Source organism: Choloepus didactylus, chromosome 10, assembly GCF_015220235.1.
Source record: "Choloepus didactylus isolate mChoDid1 chromosome 10, mChoDid1.pri, whole genome shotgun sequence".
Classification (NCBI taxonomy): domain Eukaryota; kingdom Metazoa; phylum Chordata; class Mammalia; order Pilosa; family Megalonychidae; genus Choloepus; species Choloepus didactylus.
Window position 1 is genome coordinate 68114269 of NC_051316.1, and position 24342 is coordinate 68138610.

The window sequence follows — 24342 nt, forward strand, 5'->3', positions numbered from 1 at the left end:
TCTTTTATATATACTGACAATTTTGGAGTCTTCCAAACATGGAAATTTCAAAATGAAATTGTTAGTTCAGGTTTTACCAATTCATGGATAGCACCCCAATTTCTAGATATATTTCTCTTATTTCTTATAGTTCACATTTCTCTTGGTGTTGTCTTAAGGGAAAACTGAAGAATATTTATCTTACTTTTTACCAGTTTAATAAAATCAAGTTTCTAAAATAGGAAAATTTTGCTACTCAGTCTCTGAATCTCATTTTCACCAGAAATTTTTTTTTGTGGAGCTAGCTGGTAAAGAAAAGGACCTTACAATCTTAGAAAAGTAAGGGAATATATTTTTAAATATTATTCCAAGTCTCATGGAGGCAGAGCGCAAAAGTAAAAATTAATATATAGGGACCTTTTAACTTAGAATGCATCCCGGCAGAGGAATCTGTAATGAAAGGAGCATAATGGCAATCTGACAGGTCTGGAAGGCTCTCAAGTTTCTGGAAGTATTACATGTAGTTTGATAATGATCAGCAGGTGATTTTGGTAACTATTTATCTTCCACCTAAATCAGAATGAAATCAGAGGTAGAGAGCATGACTATTAAACTGTTAGATAGGGGAGATCCACAGACTTTCCCAGACCATGTTACCTGCAAAGGAATAGGACTTTTAAAGGAATCTCTCAGTGAAGGAATTAACACTGATACAGCTAGAGAATAGAATGAAAACCTTGGCAGGAAATAGCCATGGACATCTTAAACTTTTACAGGGAGAAGAGTGAGAAAAATATCTCTTTTTAAGATTGATATTGAAGAACTCATATGCTGTAAATGGTTAAATTTGGGATATGGTTTTAGACATCCTTTCATCCATCAAGCATATGAGTGCTTTCTATGTGAAGGGCACTTCATTAACCATTTAATATTATAAAAATAACAACGATCTTTGCCCTCAAAGAGTTTCTAGTCTTATTAGGAGACACATGCTTGCCAACAAATAGCTCTCGCACAGTATAAAGTGCTGCTATTGGTGTCTATTCAAGGAACCATGTGGTACTGAATATAGAAAGCCACTCACAAAAGTAAAACTATATAGTGTTTGATTAATGGGTCAAATTATACATATTAAATTATTCTCTTCCTTTTCCTTCTCACTTTTCCCCCAACCCTAAAGAATTTTAGTAAATACCTTAATATCTTTTTTTGTTCTCTTTCTAGGAGATAAAAACAGCTCATAAATTGGCCAAGAGATGTTATACAAATCCACCACAATGGGCCAAGTGTCTCTTCAGTCATTGTTACAGCTTATGGTTCATTTGTCTCCCAGCCTATGTTAGAGTTTCTCATCCTAAGGTTAGAGCACTTCAGCAGGCATACGATGTGCTTATTAAGATGAGGAAAACAGAGGTGGATCCACTAGATGAGGCAAGTACAACAAATTGAGTTACTGTTACTAAGATGGATCTATTTTTGTATCTTTAAAGAAAATTTAGTTCTCAGTTACTTTAAAGTGATCCTAAGCATTTTTCATTAAGCAGGAAAGGTAAAATTATTATTCTGTTTCAGTGGAGCTGGTATGTATTTTTTATTTTTAAATATATTTATTCTAAAACTAGTTTGGAATGAAGCAGAGACCACCTTACTTAGACCAGATATTTATTTACCCTTTATAAATAGAAAATAATAGTGACTTCATTTTGTTCTTAATACAGCTTTATTAGGGAGCAGATAGGGAATATGCTTTTACTAAGTGGCTCTTTGCTTAGGACCTGTGTCCTAGGGTGAGTTATACAACGTGTGTGTTTCAGATTCTGAAAATGTAGATCATAGCTTCTCAACTTTGGCACTATTGACATTTCGTCTCATATAAGTCTTTATTGCGGTGGCCTGTCCTGTGCATTGTGGGATGTTTAGAAGCATTCCTGACCTCTACACACTAGATACCAGCAGCAGTGCCTAGCATCAACAATCAAAAAATGTCTCCAGATACTGCCAAAGAACCATTGATTTAGATAATGGGTATTACTGTCCTCATGAGGTTAATTTGAGGGTTATATCAGATAATTTACTTAAGTGGCTGGAATAATGCCTGGCTTATAGTAAGCTCTCCATGCATGTAGTGTTAAGCATTTTACAGGGATTTTTTCTCCTAAACCTCAGAAGCATTCTAAGATTTAGGTAATGATATTGCCCAGTTAAAAGTTGAGGAAACTGAAGCAATTATTTAGCTTTCTCTTTGCTATTTTTCCCTTTAAAAATTATTTTAAGTGTTAAGATAACTACAAATAATATTTGGAACCAGATTAGAATTTAAAATAAAGTTGAAATAAATAAAATTCCAGAGTAATGGGTGCCTGAGGCAGGGGATTAGAGAGAGCAGAGGTGGAAGGGAAATGATTTGCTCTGCAGAGGGACACATAGGAGGCTTCAGCAATAATTGGCAATTTTTTATTTTTTAAAAGAAAAAAAAACCTGAAACTAATACAGAATATACAGATATTAAGACTTGGTAATACTTGTGGGCGCACTAAAGCTCACTTTTCTCTAAGGTTGTTCTGTATATTATAAAAGCTTTTAAAATAAAAATGTAAAGTTAGAAAACAGGTATTAAAATATCCATTCTCATATTTTATTACATTTTCTCTCATCTAATGTTTATAAAAAAATTTTAACTTAAAAGCACTTGATCAGAATCAGTGTTTTGCACATCATACATTTAAGTGTTAAACAAAGTTTGTTCCTTATTTCTAGTACTGCTAATTTTTATATTTAAGATGTGTTTTAGCTTTGTGTAAAGCATGGTTTTTAAATGTTTTAAAGTGGCTTTATAAAAGAATGAATATTAATTTTATTACTGTACTCTAAATTCAAAGGATAATACTTCAGTGGCTTTAATAAATTGTAAATTCATAAGCCATATCACAAATTGCCTTGAAAGTATTTTTCTTCTTTTATTATTAAAGTTATCTGGTAAGTCTTTAATCTAAATAATTACATTCTCTTGTTTTCTAACATGCAGCAATTATGATTTGTAAGCTAAAAAATTTTTTCAGAATATATTCCCAATAAAGGACATGACATAAGGTTTGAAATTTGGTGGTTAATTTATTGTATTCCTACTTATAACGAGTTATTTTGACCAATATAGTCCCTTGAAATAATTACATCTCTACAATTCGAAGAAATAAATGTTTATTTTAAAACAAGAATGCATATTTGCTAGACACATTTGCTGCATTTAATCTGTTTAATAGATTATACATAGCACGTTAAAGTTTTCACGGTATTTTCATACACATTATTTCCTTTGGATTCCCAGCAATTCTGTGAGGCAATTTATATAGTACCCATATTTTACAAAGAAAGAAATTTGAAACTTAGGTGAAATGACACACATAAGGCCACCTGGCATGTAAGTGGTTTCTGATTTTTAGGTCCATATTCCGTTAGAACCCACTGTCTCATTCATATGCTTAATGTTTTAATTTGGCAGTCTCTGTGTTCTACATGTTAATGTGTAAAAGTAGTAATTACTTAGAAGTAAAACTCTTAGAAGCCCCAGAAGTAGTATGTGTTACATAGGTTAAATTAAAGTTAAAATGCTTAATGCATTTTGCCTTTAATACCATTTACTGGATTTTTAATGAAAGTGAAATATTTGTGTCAGGCATATTTGTACATTTTTTTCATCAGTCTGTTCATACAAATATTATTGTATATTGCTGTATAACAAACCACCCCAGAATTTAGCAGCTTAAAACAACCATTTGTTAAATCTCATCATTTTATGTGCTAAGAATCCAGGCAGGATTCCTGGTGATTTTTCTCCTGCACATCACTTCAACTGGGATCACTTGATTGTAATCAGTTGCTAGGTGGTCTGGTCTGGGGGTTCCAAGATACCTTAACTCAAAAGCTGGCCGGGTACCTTGGCAGGGTTGACCAAAATGCTGGGCTCAGTTGGGTCCCTCTCCCTCCATGTAGTCTCAGGACATCTCCATGTGGTACTTGGACTTTTTCCACAACATCTTAGAGTTCAAAGAGGGAGTATTTCAGGAGACAGGAAGTGGAATCTGTCAGTTTCTTAAGGCCTGAGCCAGAAACCCAGCACAGTGTCACTTCTGCTGATTTCTGTTGGTCAGTCCAGTAGTCTCAGAGCCCTTCACTCTCAATTCAAGGGGAAAAGTGCCCAAGACTCTGTGTCCATCTTTCATCTACCACAGGTATCTAAAATGTTGTAGGCAACAAAAAGCTTTGATTAAAAATTATATCCCTGGCATTATTGCTGTTTCTTTAGTTTGGTGCCTGGCTCTTATGCAGGTAAACATGGAAAGATTGGGGGAACACTCTGCAACTGCAGAATAAATTCACTATTTGGATGGCTTTGAAAATTCAGAGTAATTCCAGTTTGACATAGGAAATTATTTACTCCTGCATGACTCACACACTTTTAGTGTTGAATAAGACTTTCAAAATATTTTAGTACAACTTCAACTTCTAAAGCTGAGATTCTATGTACAAAGTTTGTAGCTTATGGGTTCTTGCATATGAATTAGCTCTGTTAAAAGTGCATATGTGTTTTGCATTGAGCTCACTTCTGCTTTCTTATGGCTTCTTTGGAATTGCACAAATTTTACTCCTGTTAATGTGTCAGTTCTTTAAAGAACCCTCTTGTGCCTTACTTTTCTTTATCCCTTAATTTATCTACCTAGTTTCTTCAGTTTCTAATTCATGTCATTTCCTAACATTTCTTTATCCTGATTATTTATATAGTTGAACTCCTCCTCAGATACATTCTCCCATTTCTAGCTTCCTAGTACTGATCTGCCTTTTCAAAAACTTTTCCTATGTCATTTCTTTTGTTTTCTTGAATAAAATATCAATTCTCATATGCTTTTACTTTTAATAGGGAGAGCTACTTGGCTTTGCTAACCAACTCTGTCATAAGGAGCACATTTTACAAGCCCCTAGAAGAGTATCTTCTCTATGTAAATTTCCTTATTCTTAAATTAAGCTACAGTAGACTGTGGCTGCCCTGTCACTATTCATGTAAACTGGCTTACTTCTTTTCCGGGGATCCTTGAGATTCCAGTTTCATTCTTCATGATTTTTAACCTCTACTAATATAGGAGATTCTAACTTCTAGTATTTTCTAATTGCTTGTCCTCAGAAGAGCCTTTGCTAGTAATATTACAGCATATTTAACTTTCTTCTTCTCATTCTTTTTAAGATACAGGTTTGGAAAATCCTTTTTGTTATATAGGCATCCTGTAAATGCTGCCTTTAATTCCTTTGGCATAGAATATATAGTGATTGAGAGAGAGAGCTATTTTAATCATAAAATGAATTCCTTCTCAAATTGTGGAGAGTAACAGTCATTCTCTTTGTGTGGACTTAATTACTCAAACAAATGGAACTTGTGCACATAGGTCTCATGTAAAATAGTTAATAATGCTGTTATTTCCATTAATGAATAAGTTTTAAAAATAACTTAATGAGACTCTCAAACTAGAACAAAGGAGAAAATAGTGCTTAGTGACTATGAGAAGAATTGATTAAAATCCTTTAAAAATCTCTGTGTGTCACAGAGAAACTTTATATGCTAACTACTGATGCTTTGATGTTATTTTTTTGTTAGGTGTGCTATCGAGTAGTAATGCAGCTTTGTGGACTTTGGGGCCATCCTGTTTTAGCAGTGAGAGTCTTATTTGAAATGAAAACTGCTAAGATAAAGCCAAATGCTATTACATATGGTTATTATAATAAGGTAAGTAGGTTTAAAATTTCGCAATATATCCTGCTTATTAGCAATATTTTTATACCTTTTTGATATTCATGATATTTCTCTTAGAGGAGGTTTTGGGGTTGTAAATAGATATACATATATATAGACACATAATGTGTGCATGTATTTTTTAAATCAAATTTTCCAAATAAACATTATTTTTACCTTTAGGTAGTTTTGGAGAGCCCGTGGCCTAGCAGTAACCGTAGTGGTATCTTCTTGTGGACGAAGGTACGGAATGTGGTGCGTGGTTTGGCACAATTTAGGCAGCCCCTTAAAAAGACTGTGCAAAAGTCGCAAGTATCCTCAATATCAGGTAATATATGTGATTGAAAAGATACTTTCTTGCTGAACTATAAGCTTTATAGATACATGAAATTTTAATTATTTGGTAAAAAACTAAAATGAAATTCTGTTTGATATTTTCACACACAACTAAAGACAGAGATTACCTGTTCCAAAACTATTTTTGTGGTTTGTTTTTCTTTTCCCCAGCAATTTAGAAAATGTTCTGCAACTTTAAATGAATTGTGGGTCACTCATTTTTAGTTTCTGAGGTTGTCAGGGCATGGGGTATTGAACTGTTGTTATCCTTATCTTTAGCTCTTCAGCATGCCACAAGTGGAAGTGACGGGGACACGCTAAGCCACGGTAGTGTGGATAGTTCTAATGATGCTAACACTGGGGAGCACACAGTCTTCGTCAGAGATTTAATCAGGCTTGATTCCATTGGTAATCACTCTAGCACAGGTACTAAAATCTGGATTTTAATAACCCTTCACTTCCTCTCATGTTAAGTCTTTCTTTTTGTTTAAAGCTCTTCCCCTCCTTTCTTGAGTTTATTTGATAGGAATACTTTGAAAATACTCTGTATCGAGAAGAGAAGAATTTACACCTGTGGCTGCAGATCACTGTTCTTTATTTCCTGTAGTGTAGGGTTAACTTTAGACTGCTGTGCACAAGGCTCTAGCATGATGCTTCTTAAACAGTACTGCTGTATGCTTGTTCATTAATTTATGGAAGTGCATGTTATAATTGTTAGGAATTGTGAGCTTATGAACTTGAACATTAATGACACAACTTGTAAATCATTTTTTCCAATAAATGGAAAATATAGCTTAAAGTTTTAAAATTATGACTATCAAAAAAGGAAGAAAATAAGTTACATACCTCATGATAAAAGCTGTTCTGTTTGCATACTCATTAATTTAAATGACACATTTTAAAATCCAAAAAGCTACTAAAGCTATTTTTTACATACATAGCTATGGGCATAACCTCTGTCCTTCGAGTTAGAAATAAGCGTAATTAAAGCAGCACATTGGGCAGATATATGTCTGTCCCACATTCTTCTTCTTCTTCTTTTTTTTTTTAATATCTCAAGCTTTTCTTTAAAAAGAATTCTGAGTCTAATTCCTGTGCTTCATCTGATGAACTTGTCTCAATTACTGAAGTTTCCTTTTCTCTGCTCTTTGTTGCTCTGCTTTTTGCTCTGTGCTGTTTCTTGGTGCTGCATTTGTCCTTGGCTGTCATGGTGTGGGGTGCAGACAGACTTGTATGACGTGAAGCCATGGATGCACGTGTGCATTAATTCTACCCTTGAATGTTAACCACTTCAGGTAATTTCCCATTTATTAGGTTAAATTTTGCAGACATGCAAGGGTGGGGGAGAGACCTTTTGCTCTATTTTTAAGTATTATTTTAAATGGAAAACAATTTTAGTTTTTTTGGCTTTTCTACTTCAGATAAGTGTAATCCTATATGGACTCTACTAAAAATATCCAGCTGACATTTTATGGTCAGTTTGCAAAGCATATTTGTTACTGTATTTGAAAATGTATTATGCCTTGCTATAATTCTTATGTTGAGGTTTGTTTGTAGCATCATTGAGTTAAATAGTATGATGGGAATTATTGAATTCATTGTTCCATAAGGAGTTGTTAAGGTAGTTTTTGCTTTCTAAAACTGATTGGTTAGATTCTTAGGCTATAAATTACCTTCCCATAATTACAGGAGAATATATAAATCACTGAATTTCAACATATGGCTATAAGTCACAATTCTGTTTATAAATTAACTTTCTTTCAACAAGTAGGAATTTTTATTAGACTTTTTTTTTTTTTTTCTTAAATTCTGTTTAATCTAAATGCAACAACAAAATCATCCATTCGGCTACTATTTCTTAGCTCACCCTCCCTCCCTTCCATTCAAAAAAGATATATTGAGTATTGACAATGTAAAAAGAAACAGTGCTGGGCATTACATGAATCTGATTGAGACATAAACTCAAAGGAATAGTATTCAGTGAAAGTGAATTATAAAATTTGCCCTAAAATTACCAGTAATTCATAAAATCATCAATTCCATGATTGCAGCCTATGTCACTTGGTCTTTTTCCCCATATCTTCTTCTCCATGGTCTCCTTTTAATATCCCTCTGCCTCTACCCATATTTTCCTTATTACTTTCTGTTGAGTGCTTCTCTTTTTATCCTTTTTCCATCCTTTTGCTCTTATGCTGTCTGCTTCTCTCAGTGGCATAGTTTGTTGTCCCCCAACTAGTCATACCATATTCAAAACATCCTGGAAATAAACCTTTTTGTTTTAAAATACTAAAAGTCTTCTGACTCTGTTTACTCTTTTCCATTCTCTTTATCACTGCTCAAATTCAGACCTTCATTGTTTCTGCTTCTTGTAACTTCCTTACAAAATTCCTGCTTATAATTCTCCTCAGTCTTCCGACAGTCCACCTATCCTCACATTCACACGGTTCTCTGGCTTTTCTAGCAAATCTAATCTTGTCATTTCCCTACTCAAAATTCTTCAGTGGTACCTGTGATCTACCAGATAAAATCCAGACTTCTTTGCAAGTTTTAAAAAACCCTGCCTATCCATCTATCTTCATTTTTACTCTTTTCTCTAATTCCCTTTTGCATGTTACCCTCTAGCAGCCCAGAAAAACTTGTGGTTTCCATACTTTTATGCCTCTGTAATTTCCTTCTGTCATCCCTATTAGACTTTCATTTTAAAACTACTTTATTTTACAGATGAACCCTTTCCTCCTCTATTTTTGCCCTGATTTTTATAGAAGAAATGAGTTTTATTTATGAAAAACCAAAAAAATGTTTTGTATGAAACCAGTTCACCTGGAATAATGATAGTAGTAACAGAGAGATAAACATTCTTATCCCTCTAGATTTTTAACTTGCCTTATTTTAGAGGCAACTTAGTTCTTTAGTGGGGGCAGGGGGGAAGCCTCTGGTAATCGTAGGTAATTGGTATAAAGATTCCAATAGTTGGGGAAGAATCTTCAAATCCGTCTTTCCTATATTTCTTTTTAGCTGCATTTCAAATGGCTGAAGCCCAGATACTGAACTTACAGTGATTACATGTCTCTGTAGGGTTTCTGGTGATGTTACTGGATACTTCTTGAGACTTCCAGCCCAAATATTTGAGTAACTCTTTTTATTATTGATTGTCTCACAGAATCTTTCCTCTTGGTACCTGATACTGAGACACTTATCTTCCTAGGAGTATATCTGGGTTTAATCAGTTTATCCAGTTCCTAATCTAGGACTCATTTCATGGCGCTGTATTGCAGTACCAGACTTCCTTGGGAGCGGGGTGGGGCAGGGGCCAGGGGAAGGAGACATTGGGCAATGTAAAAGTGGCTGCAGTTATTCTGAAGAGCAGTTTTTGTTTGTTTTTTTTTTAAGTTTAGTTCCTTTGTTAATGCTAAACCTAAACTTTGAGTGGCAGTGGTAGAAATTGGGAGGTATAACATAGCTTATTTTGTGTGGCTTTCATTGACAGCTTTTATAATGTTTCTCTAGTAACTGGTCTTAATTTCATTTTTAAATTATATAACTTTAAAGCCAAACAGACTTTAAAAAAGCTTTTTGAAATACTTTCAAATGTATAGAAAAGTTACAAGAATTACAAGAATAGTACAGAGAAATCTTGAATATCATTTGTTCAGATACCATCATTTTAGTTTGTCAAATTTGCTTTTTGATTTTCTTTTATGCAAATACACACATTGTTTATTTTAAATCATTTGGGAGTAGGTTGTATACAACATGACCTTTTACGTCTTAATATTTCAGTAATATTTTCTCTTACATAATCATAGTATAGGAATCAAATTTAGGAAAACATCGATATGCTCCTTTCTGTATTACTGTGTTTTGTTAATTATCCTAATGTTCTTTGTAGTAATTTGCCCCCTCTCTTTATTCTCCTTTAACCTGGCACAGTTCTCCATCTTTTCTTTGTCTTTTATGACCTTGACCTTTTGAAGAATTCAGTACAGCTTTTTGTAGAGTGTTCCTTAGTTTGGGTTTGTCCGTTTCTTTGTGATTAGGTTATGCATCCATGGCTATATTAACTGAGTGGTGTACCCTCAGATTATCACATACCACAGGCACACAATGTCTGTCTGTCCCTCACTGGGATGTTAATTTTGATCTCCTGGTCACAGTGGTTGTTTGATTTCTCTATGTATAGTTACTGTTTATCCCCTTGCAGTTAATAAGCAGTCTGTGAGGACACACTCTGAGTCCATGCAAAAATATCCTCCTTCTTATCACATTTTCTCTTTTATATTAAGCATCCATTGACGGTTCTTCCCTCAACCAGTCTTTACTGTGATGGTTGTAAAGTGGTTACGTGGCCAACTGTATCACTCCTTCCACATTTATAAGATGGCATTGTATTGTATGGAAGAACTTCCCTTCTCCATTTTTTTTTCTTATTTACCTACGTATTATCAATAAGAACTTATGGATTCCTGTTTTATTAAGTGGGTTATAAACCATTACTGTCCTTATTTATTTTGATGCTCAAATTATTCCAATACTGGCCAATGGAAACTCCTGTAAGCTGATTCCTATGTACCTTAGACATGCTCTCATGTTCTTGAGCACTTCTTTTCTGGTACAACAGAATGTTATCTTGTACCTTCTCCATCTGAGCTCTGGAATCAGCCATTGCTTCAAGGATCCCAGCTTCATTTTATTGGGGAACAGATTTTAGAAACCAAGATCTGAGCTCTAAATAAGCTCACTGCTATCAGGGTTATTGTGTCTAAACTCTTTTGAGTAGACAGAGCTAGAAAATCTCTGTGTGTGTGTGTGTGTGTGTAATGCATCTAATATATATAAAATTTATTATATATATATACACACACACACACACACACACATACCTACATACATACTGTTCTAGTTTGCTAATGCTGCGGAATGCAAAACACCAGAGATGGATTGGCTTTTATAAAAAGGGGGTTTATTTGGCTACACAGTTACAGTCTTAAGGCCATAAAGTGTCCAAGGTAACACATCAGTAATCGGGTACCTTCACTGGAGGATGGCCAATGGCGTCCGGAAAACCTCTGTTAGCTGGGAAGACACGTGGCTGGCGTCTGCTCCAAAGTTCTGGTTTCAAAATGGCTTTCTCCCAGGATGTTCCTCTCTAGCAAGCTTGCTCCTCTTCAAAATGTCACTCACAGCTGCACTGAGTTCCTTCTGTTATGTCACCTCATTTATATGGCTCCACTGATCAACTTAAACCCACCCTGGATGGGTGGAGCAACACCTCCATGGAAATTATCTAATTAGAGTCATCACCCACAGCTGGGTGGGGCACGTTCCATAGAAGCACTCAAAGAATTACAATCTGATCAACCCTGACAACGTCTGCCCATACAAGATTACATCAAAGATAATGGTGTTTGGGGGGCATAATACATTCAAACTGGCACACATGCATATATACACGCACACATCTAATTCTAGTCCAACCCCACAAGGTTCTTTTTTGCCGCCTTTTCCGTTTTTTAAGTGCCTCCTCTCTTCCTCAGTAAGAACCTTTCTTCCAACATCATCCTCACATATACTAATTTGTTTAGTTCTACAGTACGCATAAAATCATTTCAGACTTTCCACACTGTGAGAAACAAAAATACTAAGAAATTCGAGCTCTGATTATAAACCTCCAGGTTTAGAATATATACTCAAAATACTGTATTCAAAAGTGATTTGGATTGGTTACGCCACCCCCACCCTTTCTGTGTGGTTGTATTATTCATATTCAGAGAAGTTTCCTCCCTGTCTTATCCGTTACACCTCTTCTTACCCACCCCTTGTAGGTAACTAATTTTATTATATTCTGGCTTATCATTCTGATGTATCTTTTTGCAAAAGTAGGCAGATATATGTGATATATTTCCTCTTCTTTCTTACACAAAAGGTAGCATACTGTGGACACTCCTCAAAAGACCTTTTCAGAACATCTTGTCCAAATCTCTTAATTTATAGATGAGGAAATTGAGGTTCAGTGCTTCAAATGTGTAATTGTCTATAATCTTTGGTGTTTGCTGGTTTCTCCTGTTCTTTGCTTTTTATCATTGTCTTAAAACCTTCTGTGTGCTTTGTGAGCTTGCTTGTCTTCTAGTTTTCTAAGTTTAATTGTGGTGTAGATCAATAGAATTTTCTTTTGTTATTTTGTATAGATTATAAATGTATAAAAACATTTATATGTAAGCCTGCATTGCTTTTTACAGGTGGTCAGTCTGACCAAGGCTATGGGTCTAAGGATGAACTGATAAAGGATGATGCAGAAATTCCTGTGCCTGAAGAACAAGTAGCAAGAGAATTGATAACTAAAACAGAAATGCAAACAAAAGGTTAAGTACTGGATGTTTACTAGCTTTACTTAGAAAATTACATGTATCAATAAAAACCTTATGTTATGTAATAATTTTGGTGATAATTTTCAGAATGTAATGTCTGGCTTATTCAAGATACAGTATAATATTAGATAGACTTTAATAGTCCCTGAATTTTAGAATCTAAGATACCTTTAGGAATGCTGTAGGTCAGCCCTTCATTTTGTAGGAAACTCCAATTCATTGTGGTATTTGTTTACCAAAGTATATAGCTACTTTTTGACAGAACCAGGACCAAACTGGGTCACCCAACTTGTATGCCATTGCTTCTTTTATTTTAGAACACTCTTTCACTAGAAGTCATCCAAATATCGATGTGGATATTTTTCATTGGTAAGCTAAAAACAGTATGTGTGGCTTTCCCGGTTTTTATAGAACTCATTGAGGTAACTTTGTAGTAATCATCTTATGGAAATACAGAGGGATATTTTGGCTTCACGGTAGTAAGATATCCTTCCTACTCTCTTCACAAAAGTACACTTTCTTTAATGGTGTCACTTGAGTTTAACAGAAGCAAGCCCCTCTCCCAGTTGCCAGGCAATAGCAAAAAGCCTTAATTGATTTACTCAAGAATGCTCAAGTTTGGATTTTTGAATGCGAACTGAAGTGTTTATTTCAGTCAGTTCTTGCAACACTTATGGCATTAAGTAAACCAGACATGATGAAGCAGTAATAAAATATGTGTTCACTCCTTCTAGAGAAATAGTACATAAAATATATGAAAACCAGTATATGGTTTCTGTTCCATATTGGCAAAAGCAAAAATTGTAACTTCTAAATATTTTTTTCCAGAGTTGTATGATGTCTCTGCCATTGTGGCAAAACATTCACAACCCAGTCCTGAGCCACGGTGTTCTACTGAACCTTTTGCATGGAGCAGCAGTATAGTGAAAGTTCCATCTGGTATATTTGATGTAAACAGCAGGAAAAGTAGCACTGGTGAGTCTCTGCATATTAGTTATTAAATATTTTAAGTACACTTCTACAGTCATATATGAGTCTTTAATGACATTAAATTGTTGATTTAATGGTAATGGACATGCTAATGAGCCAAAACTGAGTTTAAATCCATAAGTGGGCTAAAGAAAAAGTTAAAATTGTTGGTATCTAAAGGTGTTCTGGTTTGCTAATGCCACTGTTATGTAAAATACCAGAAATAGATTCGCTTTTATAAAGGGGATTTATTAGGTTACAAATTTACAGTTCTAAGGCCATAAAAGTATCCAAACTAAGGCATCAACAAGAGGCTACCTTCACTGAAGAACAGCCAATGGCATCTGGAACACGTGTTGTCTGTCAGCTGGGAAGACATGTGGCTGGCATTTGCTGGTCCTTTGCTCCCAGGTTGTGTTTCAAAATGACTTTCTCTGAAATGCATCTCTCAGCTGCTCTGAGCTCCTTCTGTCTGTGAGCTCTCTTATAGGATTCCAGTGATTTAATTAAGACCCACCCTTAATGGGCGGGGTCCATATCTCCATGGAAATAGTTTAATCAAACGTCTCCCACAGTTGATTGAGGCATATCTCCATGGAAACACTCAATCAAGAGATTAATCTGTGCGCTCACAAGTTTGCTTTAAAGAAAATGGCTTTGGGGATACAATATATCCAAACTGGCACATTCTAGCCCCTGGACCCCCAAAAGACATGTTCTTTCCATATACAAAATATATTTGTTCCATCACAGTATCACAAAATCCTAAATCATTTCAGTAACAATAGGTAAGTACAAGATCCAATCAGAATCAGTTACAGGTGTGGTCTGTTCTAAGGCAAAATTCCCGTCTATCTGTGGACCTATGAAACTCAGAACAAATTATCTGCTGCCAATATACAGATGCAGAACAGGGATAGGGTAAACATTCCCATTGCCATAGGGAGAAACTGAAAGGAAAACAGGGTTCATGGACCTAAACAGTTCCTAAAACCCACAGGGCATACTTCATTAGATTTCAAAGTCTGAGTGTTATTTATAGAATGAATGACATTTTATCCTTGGGGCTTGAGAGAGCGGCAGTCCCACCCTTTCCAAGGGCCTTCATGGCAGCCTTTTTCTCTCCAAATGGTGGAGTGAGGTCTCCAACATATCCACTCACTGGGTAGACCACCTTCTTCTTAGCCCCACTTTCCTCAAGCATCGGGGTGCCACCTGGACTCTGCCTTTCTGGGGCAAAGGCTCTCCCCACTCTGAACAGTGGGGTGGTGGCCAGGTTCTCCCCAATCCCCAGGGAATGTGCTCCACCATCTCTAAGTCCTGGGGCAGCAGCACTCTTCCTGAGCATCAAGGTGGAAAGCTCGCCCTCTACCTCCGGGCAAACTCACCCTTTCCACATGCATGGGTTGCTCTGCTCTCCTTGCCCGAGATTTCTTGACTCCACACCTCAACTTCCGTGGTTCTGTCTTTGAAAAAATTTTTCCTTCGATTTGTTCCTTTTCCATCTCCTCCAGTCCAGACTGGCAGTGGTTCTGTCTATACAGATCTTGCAAAAAATTTGTTGGCTTGGCATGCAGTTTAAATGGGTCAAAATTATCAAACAATAGGACTTTCCACAAATGCTTTCTGGATTACTCCATCTCCAGTCTTCACTTGTACTGAAATGGCTGGCTGCTTCCAAGTTTCATTAAATCCTCATGTGGGACTGTAGCCTCTGGGACTTCACTTTCTGAAAGCCCAGAGTTTTCCAGATCATCAGTTTCTGGTTTGTTTGTAACCCAGACTTCAGTTCTCAGCTTATTTCTCTCACATTTTATTATAAGCTACAAAGGAGAAGCCAGGCTGCATTTTCTGCATTTAGTTTTGAAAGCTCTTCAGTTAAGTATCCCAGCTTGTTGCTTTCAAATTCTGCCCTCCATCCAGCACCAGGACTCAATTTTGCCAAATTCTCTGCCACTTTAAAACAAGGATTGCCTTTCTTCCAGTTTGCAATGACACATTCAACATCTCTATCTAAGACCTCGTCAGAATATCTTTACAGTCCATATTTCTGCCAACAGTCTCTTCAAAGCAATCTAGGCCGTTTATATCAAACTCCTCACAGTTCTTCCAAAATCTTCTGCATATCTATTTAAAAAGCTGTTCCAACATGTTTGGTATTTGCAAACTGGGCATTACCCCACTTCTCTGGTACCAAAATCTGTTCCCGGTTTGCTAATGCTGCCATTATGCAAAATACCATAAATGGATTGGCTTTTATAAAGGGGATTTATTAAGTTAAAAATTTACAGTTCTAAGGTCATAAAAGTGCCCAAACTAAGGCATCAACAAGAGGCTGCCTTCACTGAAGAATGGCCGTTGGCATCTGGAATGCCTCTGTCAGCCGGGAAGGCACATGGCTGATGTCCTTTGCTCCTGTTTGTGTTTCAAAATGGCTTCCTCCAAAATGTCTTTCTCAGCTGCTCTGAGCTCCTTCTATTTGTGAGCTCTCTTATAGGACTCCAGTGATTTAATTAAGACCCACCCTTAATGGGCAGGGTCCATATCTCCATGGAAATAGTTTAATTGAAGGTTTTGCCCACAGTTGATTGAGTCACATCTCTGTAGAAACACTCAATCAAAGGATTAATGTCTGCCCTCATAAGATTGCATTAAAGAACATGGCTTTTGGGGGACATAACATATCCAAACTGGCACAAAAGGTATTTGATTTTTTTACAGGAAAATATTTAGTGTGTTTAGTTGTTATTTGGAATACCTTTCCTGTTTTAGTTCCTGTTCTCAGTTTTGTCCTTATTTTTCTTATTGTAGATAATGAGGGAGGATTTTTAGGGTTTCCTGTACTCCTCAAGAGCAAACAGGCAGTGATGTGATTCAACCCCAGGAAGGTTTGTGTGGCAGAGTAGTTTCTATCACTGAAGGCAAATGGGAAAATAAGACTCACATCACTTCTGCTCTATGCAAATAAAACAGTGGGTCTTTAATTTGGGCCCAATTGTAATAGGTACCCTGAGTTACTTTTTTTTAAATAAACTTTTTATTTTGAAATAATTACCAAGTTACAGGATAGTTACAAAATTATTACAAAACCCATATATAGAATTCTAAATATACCCCCCACCCAGTTACCCAGATCCACCAACTTAGTATTTTGCCACATTTGCTGTGTCTTTCTCTCTGTCCATCCATCCTTCTTTTTGTCTATCTCTTCATGTTTCTAATTTCTAAACATTTGAGAGTAGGTTGTACACATCATTCTCCTTGAACACATAATACTTTCATGTGCTTTTCCTAAGAACAGGATATTCACTTTTGTAGTTGCCTTAAGCACAGATAACAAGTTCAGGAAATTTAACATTGAAATAAAACTTGCAATCTATATTCCAATTTTTTATATGTCCCAGTAATGACCTTTTGAACCTTTTCTCCTCCCTTGCTGGATCTCTTCTAGGATCGTGAATGGCATTTAGTTGTTCTATTTCTTTATTCTCTTTTTTTAAATTTTGGAAACATATACACAATGTAAACTTGCTCATCTCTGTCACTCCCAGCTGTACTATTTATTGGGATTAATCACATTCACAGTGTTATTCTACCATTACTACCGTCCATTACCATAACTTTCCAGTCACCCCAAACAGAACCCCTATATCCATTATACTTTAATCCCCACCCCCAACCTGTAGTCTACTTTCTGTCTCTATGAATTTGCGTATTCTAGTTGTTTCATATAAGTGGAATCGATATTTGTCCCTTTGTGTCTGACTTATTTCACTCAGCATGATGTCTTCAAGGTTCATCCAGGTAGTAGCATGTATCAGAACTTCATTCTTTTAGGAACGGATGATATTCCATTTTATGTATATACTACATTTTATTTATACATTCATCTCTTGATGGACACTTGGGTTGTTTCCACCTTTTAGCTTTTTAGAAAATCCTTCTATGAACATTGATTTACAAGTATCTGTTCAAGTGCCTGTTTTCAGTTGTTTTGGATATATACCCAGGAATAGAATTGCTGGGTCATATGGTAATTCTATTAACTTTTTGAGGAACCACCAAACTGTTTTCCACAGTGGCTTCTCCGTAATACATTTCCACAAGCAATGTTCAAGGGTTCCATTTTTTTCCTACTGCCTCACCAATATTTCCTTTTTTTTTTTTTTTTTTGAAGTTATTTTTTATAATAACTATCCTGGTGGGCATGAAATGGCCATATATATATTTTCTTTGGAGAAATATCTATTCAAGTCCTTTTCCCATTTTTTAAATTAGGTTGTCTTTTTGTTGTTGAATTTCTGGATTTCTTTATAGGTTCTGGATATTAAACCCTTATCAGGTATATTATTTACAACTATTTCTTTCCCATTCTGCAGATTGTCTTTTCACTTTCTTGATAATAGCCTTTGTACTAAGGTTTTATCTTTTGTTGCTTGAGTGATAATTTTATTTAAATGCTCCGATTTTATCAGCCTTCTTGGAATTTACCAATTCTAACAATTCCATTCTAGATTGTTTTACTTTAGGCAGTTCTTTTACTTTGGGGCAGTAAGGCTTTGGTTATAGCATATGTGTAATTATTCCATGCTTACAGATTTGCTTTGTACAGAATACATACCTGGTAAATATTCTTTGAGTTGAATGCATGAAAACTAAGATAGAAGAGAAAATTTCTTTTTAGGTATGCTGTTTGACTAAGAATATATTGTTATATATTGAATGTAAGACTCTTAAAATGTAAGAAATATTTATAGACCTGTATTTATCTAGTGAACAATGAGGAATATACAACAGCATATATTGCATGATCTTTTTTTTTTAAATGTGTGTATATATGCATAGAGGCTGAAAATCAGGCTATATGTTAAAATGTTATTTCTGAGAAGCAGGATTGAATGACTTTTTTGGGGTGCTTTTTCCTTTATACCTTTTTGTTAATTTCTGAATCTTTTATTCTGAGAATGTATCATTTCCATAATCAGAAAAACAGTAAGTTTTCTTTAAAATAGAAGTTGCATCAGAAAATAGAGATTCATTTTTTAATTTTTCATATTTTTTTGTTGTGAACTTTAACATATATACATAAAAGTGGTAACCTTCAAAGTATGATTCAACAAATAGAGAGCAAACCTCAAAGAATGTCATGGGTCACAGTTCCACAACTTTAGCCATTTCCATTATTGTAAAATATATCATACATACAAAAATGTGTTAACTTTCAATGTTCAGCTTGGCAAGCAGTTATATAGGTTATTTCAAATATTGTTATGGGATTCAGTTCTTTATTATGAAATATAGTGTATATACAGAAAGGTGAGAAATTTCAAAGCACAATTCAATGAGTAGCTACACAGCAAATTTCAAAGGATGCCATAGGTTACAGTTGCACCATGTCCTCTATCCCCCTCCAGCTATTCCAACACCTTAGCATCAAAAAAAAAGAAAAAAAGATATATATATGTATTTATGTAAAGTTTCGCTATTCATAGACCTTTGTTAAATATTATCTTGTTTGTTGCTACCCCTTCATCTCTCTTAATCTCTTTCTCCGTCTTCAGGGGTGTCTAGGCAGTTGAGCACCCTAACTTGTTCATATTGAAAGGGGGTGTCGACAGTATGGGGAAGGGAGCGGCAGCTGGTTGTTGTTGTTAAAGAGGCTTTTGCCTCTGGGTTTTAGGACTTGTCTGGCATAGGAATACTCTGGTGGATTTAAGTTTCTGAGAGATAAAACTTAGCAAGTGAATCTTTTATAGAATATCAGGTAGGGACCTAGGTATTTGGGGACTACCTTTGGTAAGGGCATGGCATGCTGTGGCCAATTGGGATGTCTAGCTGGAGCTTGCATAAGAGAAACCTCCAAGATAGCCTCTTGACGCTGGGATCTCTCAGCTACTGAGACCTCAGCTTGTTACGTTTCTTTTTTCCCCCTTTTCATCAAGTAGGCATTTTCAGTCCCTCACTGCCAGGGCCAGGCTCATTCATGGGAGTCATATCCCATGTCGCCAGGGAGATTCATTACACTTGGGAGTCATGTCCCTTGTGAGGGGATGTTAATGAATTTATTTGCTGCTTTGGGCTTAGAGAGAGAAAGGCCAATTTGAGCAATAAAAGAGGTTTTCTGGAGCTGCCTCTTAGGCATAATTATAAGAGAGCTCAGCCTCCCATTTACAACCCTGAATTTCCCAAGAGCAAGCCTCAAGTCAAGGGCTTGATTTATTAAGTACTGGGTTCCTAATTTCACTTAATATATATTTTATCCCAAGATAAACGGTCAGTTTCTTACATTATCTTCACTTAGTTGTACAATCATCACTCTCAACTTTAAACAATTACTATAACATAATACATCCCAGAGCTCTTATCAGCTGCTAATTATTCATCCTTTGTATTTGTGTAGTGTTGGTAAGATATTAAATATAGTCGTTAATATGTAATGGATAGTTCTTCCATACCACTCTGTTTTTAACCCTCTGCACCAGTGTCACACCTTATAAGTATATCATGCCAATACTATTTGGGTTTATGGTGCTACTCTCTGGGTTACATGCCTTTAAACAACCATTTACGAACACATTCGCCTTCAGTGCATCACTGATACTTATAATCCCATTAATGAACCATAGTCATACCTGACCATTCCCATACCATTAAGTTTACCCTCGTTATCATATTTGTACATATTAGATTATCGTTCCCACTTCACTAGCTTCTGACCGTCTCTAGGAGCTCTATGTTCTATATTATAAGACACTTATTTTACATTTTTCACGGAGTTCATGTTAGTGGTAACATACAATGTTTCTCTTTTTGTGTCTGGCTTATTTCACTCAGCGTTATGTCTTCAGGATTCATCCATGTTGTCATATGTTTCTCGGCCTCATTCCTTCTTACTGCTGTGTATATTCCATTGTGTGCATATACCATGTTTTGTTTATCCCCTCATCTGTTGAAGGACATTTGGATTGTTTCCGTCTTTTAGCAATTGTGAACAATGCCGTTATGAACATTGGTGTGCAGATATCTGTTCATGTCACTGCTTTCAGATATTCTGGGTATATACCGAGAAGTGGAATTGTCAGATCATAGGGTAACTCAGGAAGTTCTGAGGAACTGCCCAACTGTCTTCCACAGTGGCTGAACCATTATACAGTCCCACCAGCAATGAATAAGAGTTCCAACTTCTCCACATCCTCTCCAGCATTTATAGTTTCCTGTTGTTTAATGGTAGCCTTTCTTATTGGTGTGAGATGATATCTCATTGTGGTCTTGATTTGCATCTCATTCTATAATTGGGCTGTCTGTACTATTGTCGTTGAGTTGTAGGATTTCTTTATATATGCAAGATATCAGTCTTTTGTCAGATACTTGGTTTCCAAATATTTTCTCCAGTTGCATTTCTTGTCTCTTCACATTTTTGACAAATTCCTTTGAGGTACAGAAACTTTTGATTTTGAGGGGTTCCCATTTATCTGTTTTTTCTTTTGTTGCTTGTGCTTTGAGTGTAAGGTCTAAGAAACAACCTCCTAATACTAGGTCTTGAAGATGTTTCCCTACATTATCTTCTAGGAGTTTTATTGTACTGTATCTTATATTAAGGTCTTTGATCTGCTGTTAGTTAATTTTTGTATAGGGTATGAGGTAGGGTTCCTCTTTCTTTTGGATGTGGATATCCAATTCTCCCAGCCCCATTTGTTGAAGGGACTATTCTGTCCCAGTTTAGTGGATTTGGGGGCCTTATCAAAAATCAGTTGACCGCAGATCTGGGGGTCTTTTTCCAAATTCTCAGTTCTGTTCCATTGATCAGTATGTCTATCTTCATGCCAATATCATGCTATTTTGACTAATGTGGTTTTATAGTACACTTCAAAGTCAGGAAGTGTAAGTGCTCCCACTTCATTTTTCTTTTTTAGAATGTTTTTAGCAATTCAAGGCATGTTTCCTTTCCAAATAAATGTGGTAACTAGCTTTTCCAAGTCTGCAAAGTAGGTTGTTGGAATTTTGATTGTAATTGCATTGAATTTGTAGATCAGTTTGGGTAAGATTGACGTTTAACGACGTATAGCCTTCCTACATGAACACGGAATATTTTTCCGTCTCTTTAGTTCCCCTTTTATTTCTTTTAGGAAAGTTATGTAATTTTCTGTGTAGAGGTTTTTACTTTCTTGGTTAAGTTTATTCCTAGGTACTTGATTTTTTTAGTTGCTATTGAGAATGGAATATTTTTTTGAGTGTCTCTTCAGTTAGGTCATTTCTAGTGTATAGGAACATTAATGACTTATGTACATTAATCTTGTATCCCGCCACTTTGCTGAATTTAGCTCAAGTAGCTGTGTCGTCGATTTCTCAGAATTTTCCAAATAAAAGATCATATCATCTGCAAGTAATGACAGTTTTACTTCTTCCTTTCCAATTTGGATGCTTTTTGTTTCTTTGTCTTGCTGGATTGCTCTGGCTGGAACTTCTAGCATAATGTTGAATAATAGTGGTGACCACAGGTGTATCCTTGTCTCATTCCTGATCTTAGAGGGAAGCTTTCAGTTTCTCACCATTGAGTACTATGCTGGCTGTGGATTTTTCATATATACCTTTTATCATATTGAGGAAGTTTCCTTCAATTCCTACCTTTTGAAGTGTTTTTATCAAAAAAGGATTTTTTTATCAAAAAATTTTGTCAGATGCTTTTTCAGCATCTGTTGAGATTGTCATTTGATTTTTCTCTTCTGATTTGTTAATGTTAGAGATTCATTTTTAATATTGTACTTTTTCTTTTAGGTAGTACATTGAATATGCTATTTTCTACTCAGGAGCCAATTGAAGATGCAGTGTTTGGTGAAGTTACTAATCTCAAGAAAAATGGTGATAGAGGAGAAAAAAGACAAAAACATTTTCCTGAGAGAAGTTGTAGTTTTAGTTCTGAAAGTCGAGCAGGCATGTTGCTTAAGAAGAGCAGTTTGGATTTGAATTCAAGTGAAATGGCCATCATGATGGGAGCAGATGCCAAGATTCTGACAGCAGCATTGACATGTCCTAAGACTTCGCCACTTCATATTGCAAGAATGCAGAGCTTTGAGAATGTTAACTATCACCTAGCTGATACACGGACTTATTTGTCTGAAAGCACCTGGGAGTCTGAACACAGATCATCTCCAGTGTTAGAGATGCTTGAGGAAAGCCAAGAGCTCCTAGAGCCTGTGGTTGAAGATAATGTAGTTCAGACTACAATGACAAAGGATACATATGACAGTCCACAAAGTGATGGTAATAGTAATCAGTCTAGAGACTTGAACGCAGGATCCAAAGATCCAATAAATAAGAGAAGTAGTTTCTATGGTGTTGTGAAAGCTATTGAGAGAGAAGATGTTGAAACTGGACTAGATCCTTTGTCTCTTTTAGCCACTGAATTCACAGGAGAAAAAACTCCCGATTCTGAAGATAAGATGTTTTCTCCAGTTATTGCACGTAATCTAGCTGATGAAATTGAAAACTATATGAATCTAAAAAGTCCCCTTGGTAGCAAGTCTTCCAGTATGGAATTGCACGGAGAGGGAATCAGTGTTACCACCGTTGCACTTGTTCACCCTTTAGAGAGGAGATCAAGCCTTCCTGTAGATAATGGTCCATCAGCACAGGAAAATCCTGAAAGTGAAAAAAGCTCTCCTGCAGTGTCTAGGTCTAAAACTGTTACTGGGCGTTTTAAGCAGCAAACTCCTTCTCGGGTTCATAAAGAGCGTTCAACTTCCTTATCAGCACTGGTGCGTTCTTCGCCACATGGTTCATTGGGTTCTGTAGTAAATTCTTTGTCAGGGCTAAAGCTTGATAACATACTCTCAGGCCCCAAGATAGATGTCCTGAAATCTGGTATGAAACAAGCAGCAACAGTAGCCAGTAAGATGTGGGTAGCTGTTACATCTGCCTACAGCTATTCAGATGATGAGGTAAGAAACTTTAATGTGTTTTGTCTGATATTGGAATATTTGTAGTTTTGTTTTTTCTTTTTTAAATTATAATTTTGAGGTTTCTTTTAACTTTGGTTTTTATATTTTAAAACTTGATACATATTCTGTTTCTTTCTTGAAATGACTGAACATATATGTAAGGAAATTAATATAGAAATAGGATATCAGAACCACTGTTATTCTATAGAACAGTCTAAACTGAAACATTATTTATTTGAAAGCACTAATGATTAGTGTTTGAATCTGTTAATAATGCATATTATATTTGCATAGCACTTCACTTTTTAAGTAACTTTTCTTACATTATCTATTTGATATATGTGAGTTCACTGCAACTTAATCCATAGATTTCACTGAATGAATTGCATGAAAAAATGAATAATTATTTTAAAAATAATTGTATAGAGAGTTAACTATTAGATCTTTCTATGAAAATGGAAGTGATTTACAGAAAAAGGTTTAATTAAGATTTTACCTTTGTGTTTAGATTATTATATAGTACTTCCATGCTTTAGTGTAGTAGAAATGACAGACATCTATAAATGTTCACTACTATTGAAGTACTACTTTCCAGTGATGGTCATACATTATATATCTATTTAGAGATGTGAATATATGTATGTGTGTGTGTACATATATATATTTGTACACACACAGATAATATATTCATTTAATTTTATACCAACTCCGTGAGATAGATCGATACTGCTGTTACCTGCATTTTACAGATGAGGTGTCTGAGATTCACAGAGGTTAATTAACTTCCCAGGGTCACACAACCAATGAGTGACTAATGGTAGACTAAGATTTAATAAGTTAGGAAGATGGGCTCCAGAGTACATGGTCTTAACCACTATAGTAACAAAGAAGGGAAAAGTATCTTGGAAGAAGTTCAGGTGGAGGCCATCCAGAATAAACATAGCAAATGATATCTCTGTTGGATTTTTTAAAATTC

At 35.6% G+C, this 24342-nt stretch overlaps 1 protein-coding gene across 3 annotated transcripts in view; it reads left to right on the forward strand.

Annotated features, from left to right (window-relative positions):
• The window catches only part of DENND4C (DENN domain containing 4C), a 174902-nt gene that overhangs the window by 115144 nt on the left and 35416 nt on the right, over positions 1 to 24342 (forward strand). For 2 of the 3 annotated variants that reach the window (XM_037851099.1, XM_037851101.1), the window contains 7 exons: positions 1204 to 1410; positions 5624 to 5752; positions 5942 to 6086; positions 6374 to 6520; positions 12331 to 12453; positions 13288 to 13434; positions 22204 to 23366. In XM_037851099.1, coding sequence (XP_037707027.1) covers positions 1204 to 1410; positions 5624 to 5752; positions 5942 to 6086; positions 6374 to 6520; positions 12331 to 12453; positions 13288 to 13434; positions 22204 to 23366 — 2061 coding nt within the window. The remainder of the gene's footprint in view (positions 1 to 1203; positions 1411 to 5623; positions 5753 to 5941; positions 6087 to 6373; positions 6521 to 12330; positions 12454 to 13287; positions 13435 to 22203; positions 23367 to 24342) is intronic. The other variant, XM_037851100.1, reaches the window with a different exon arrangement.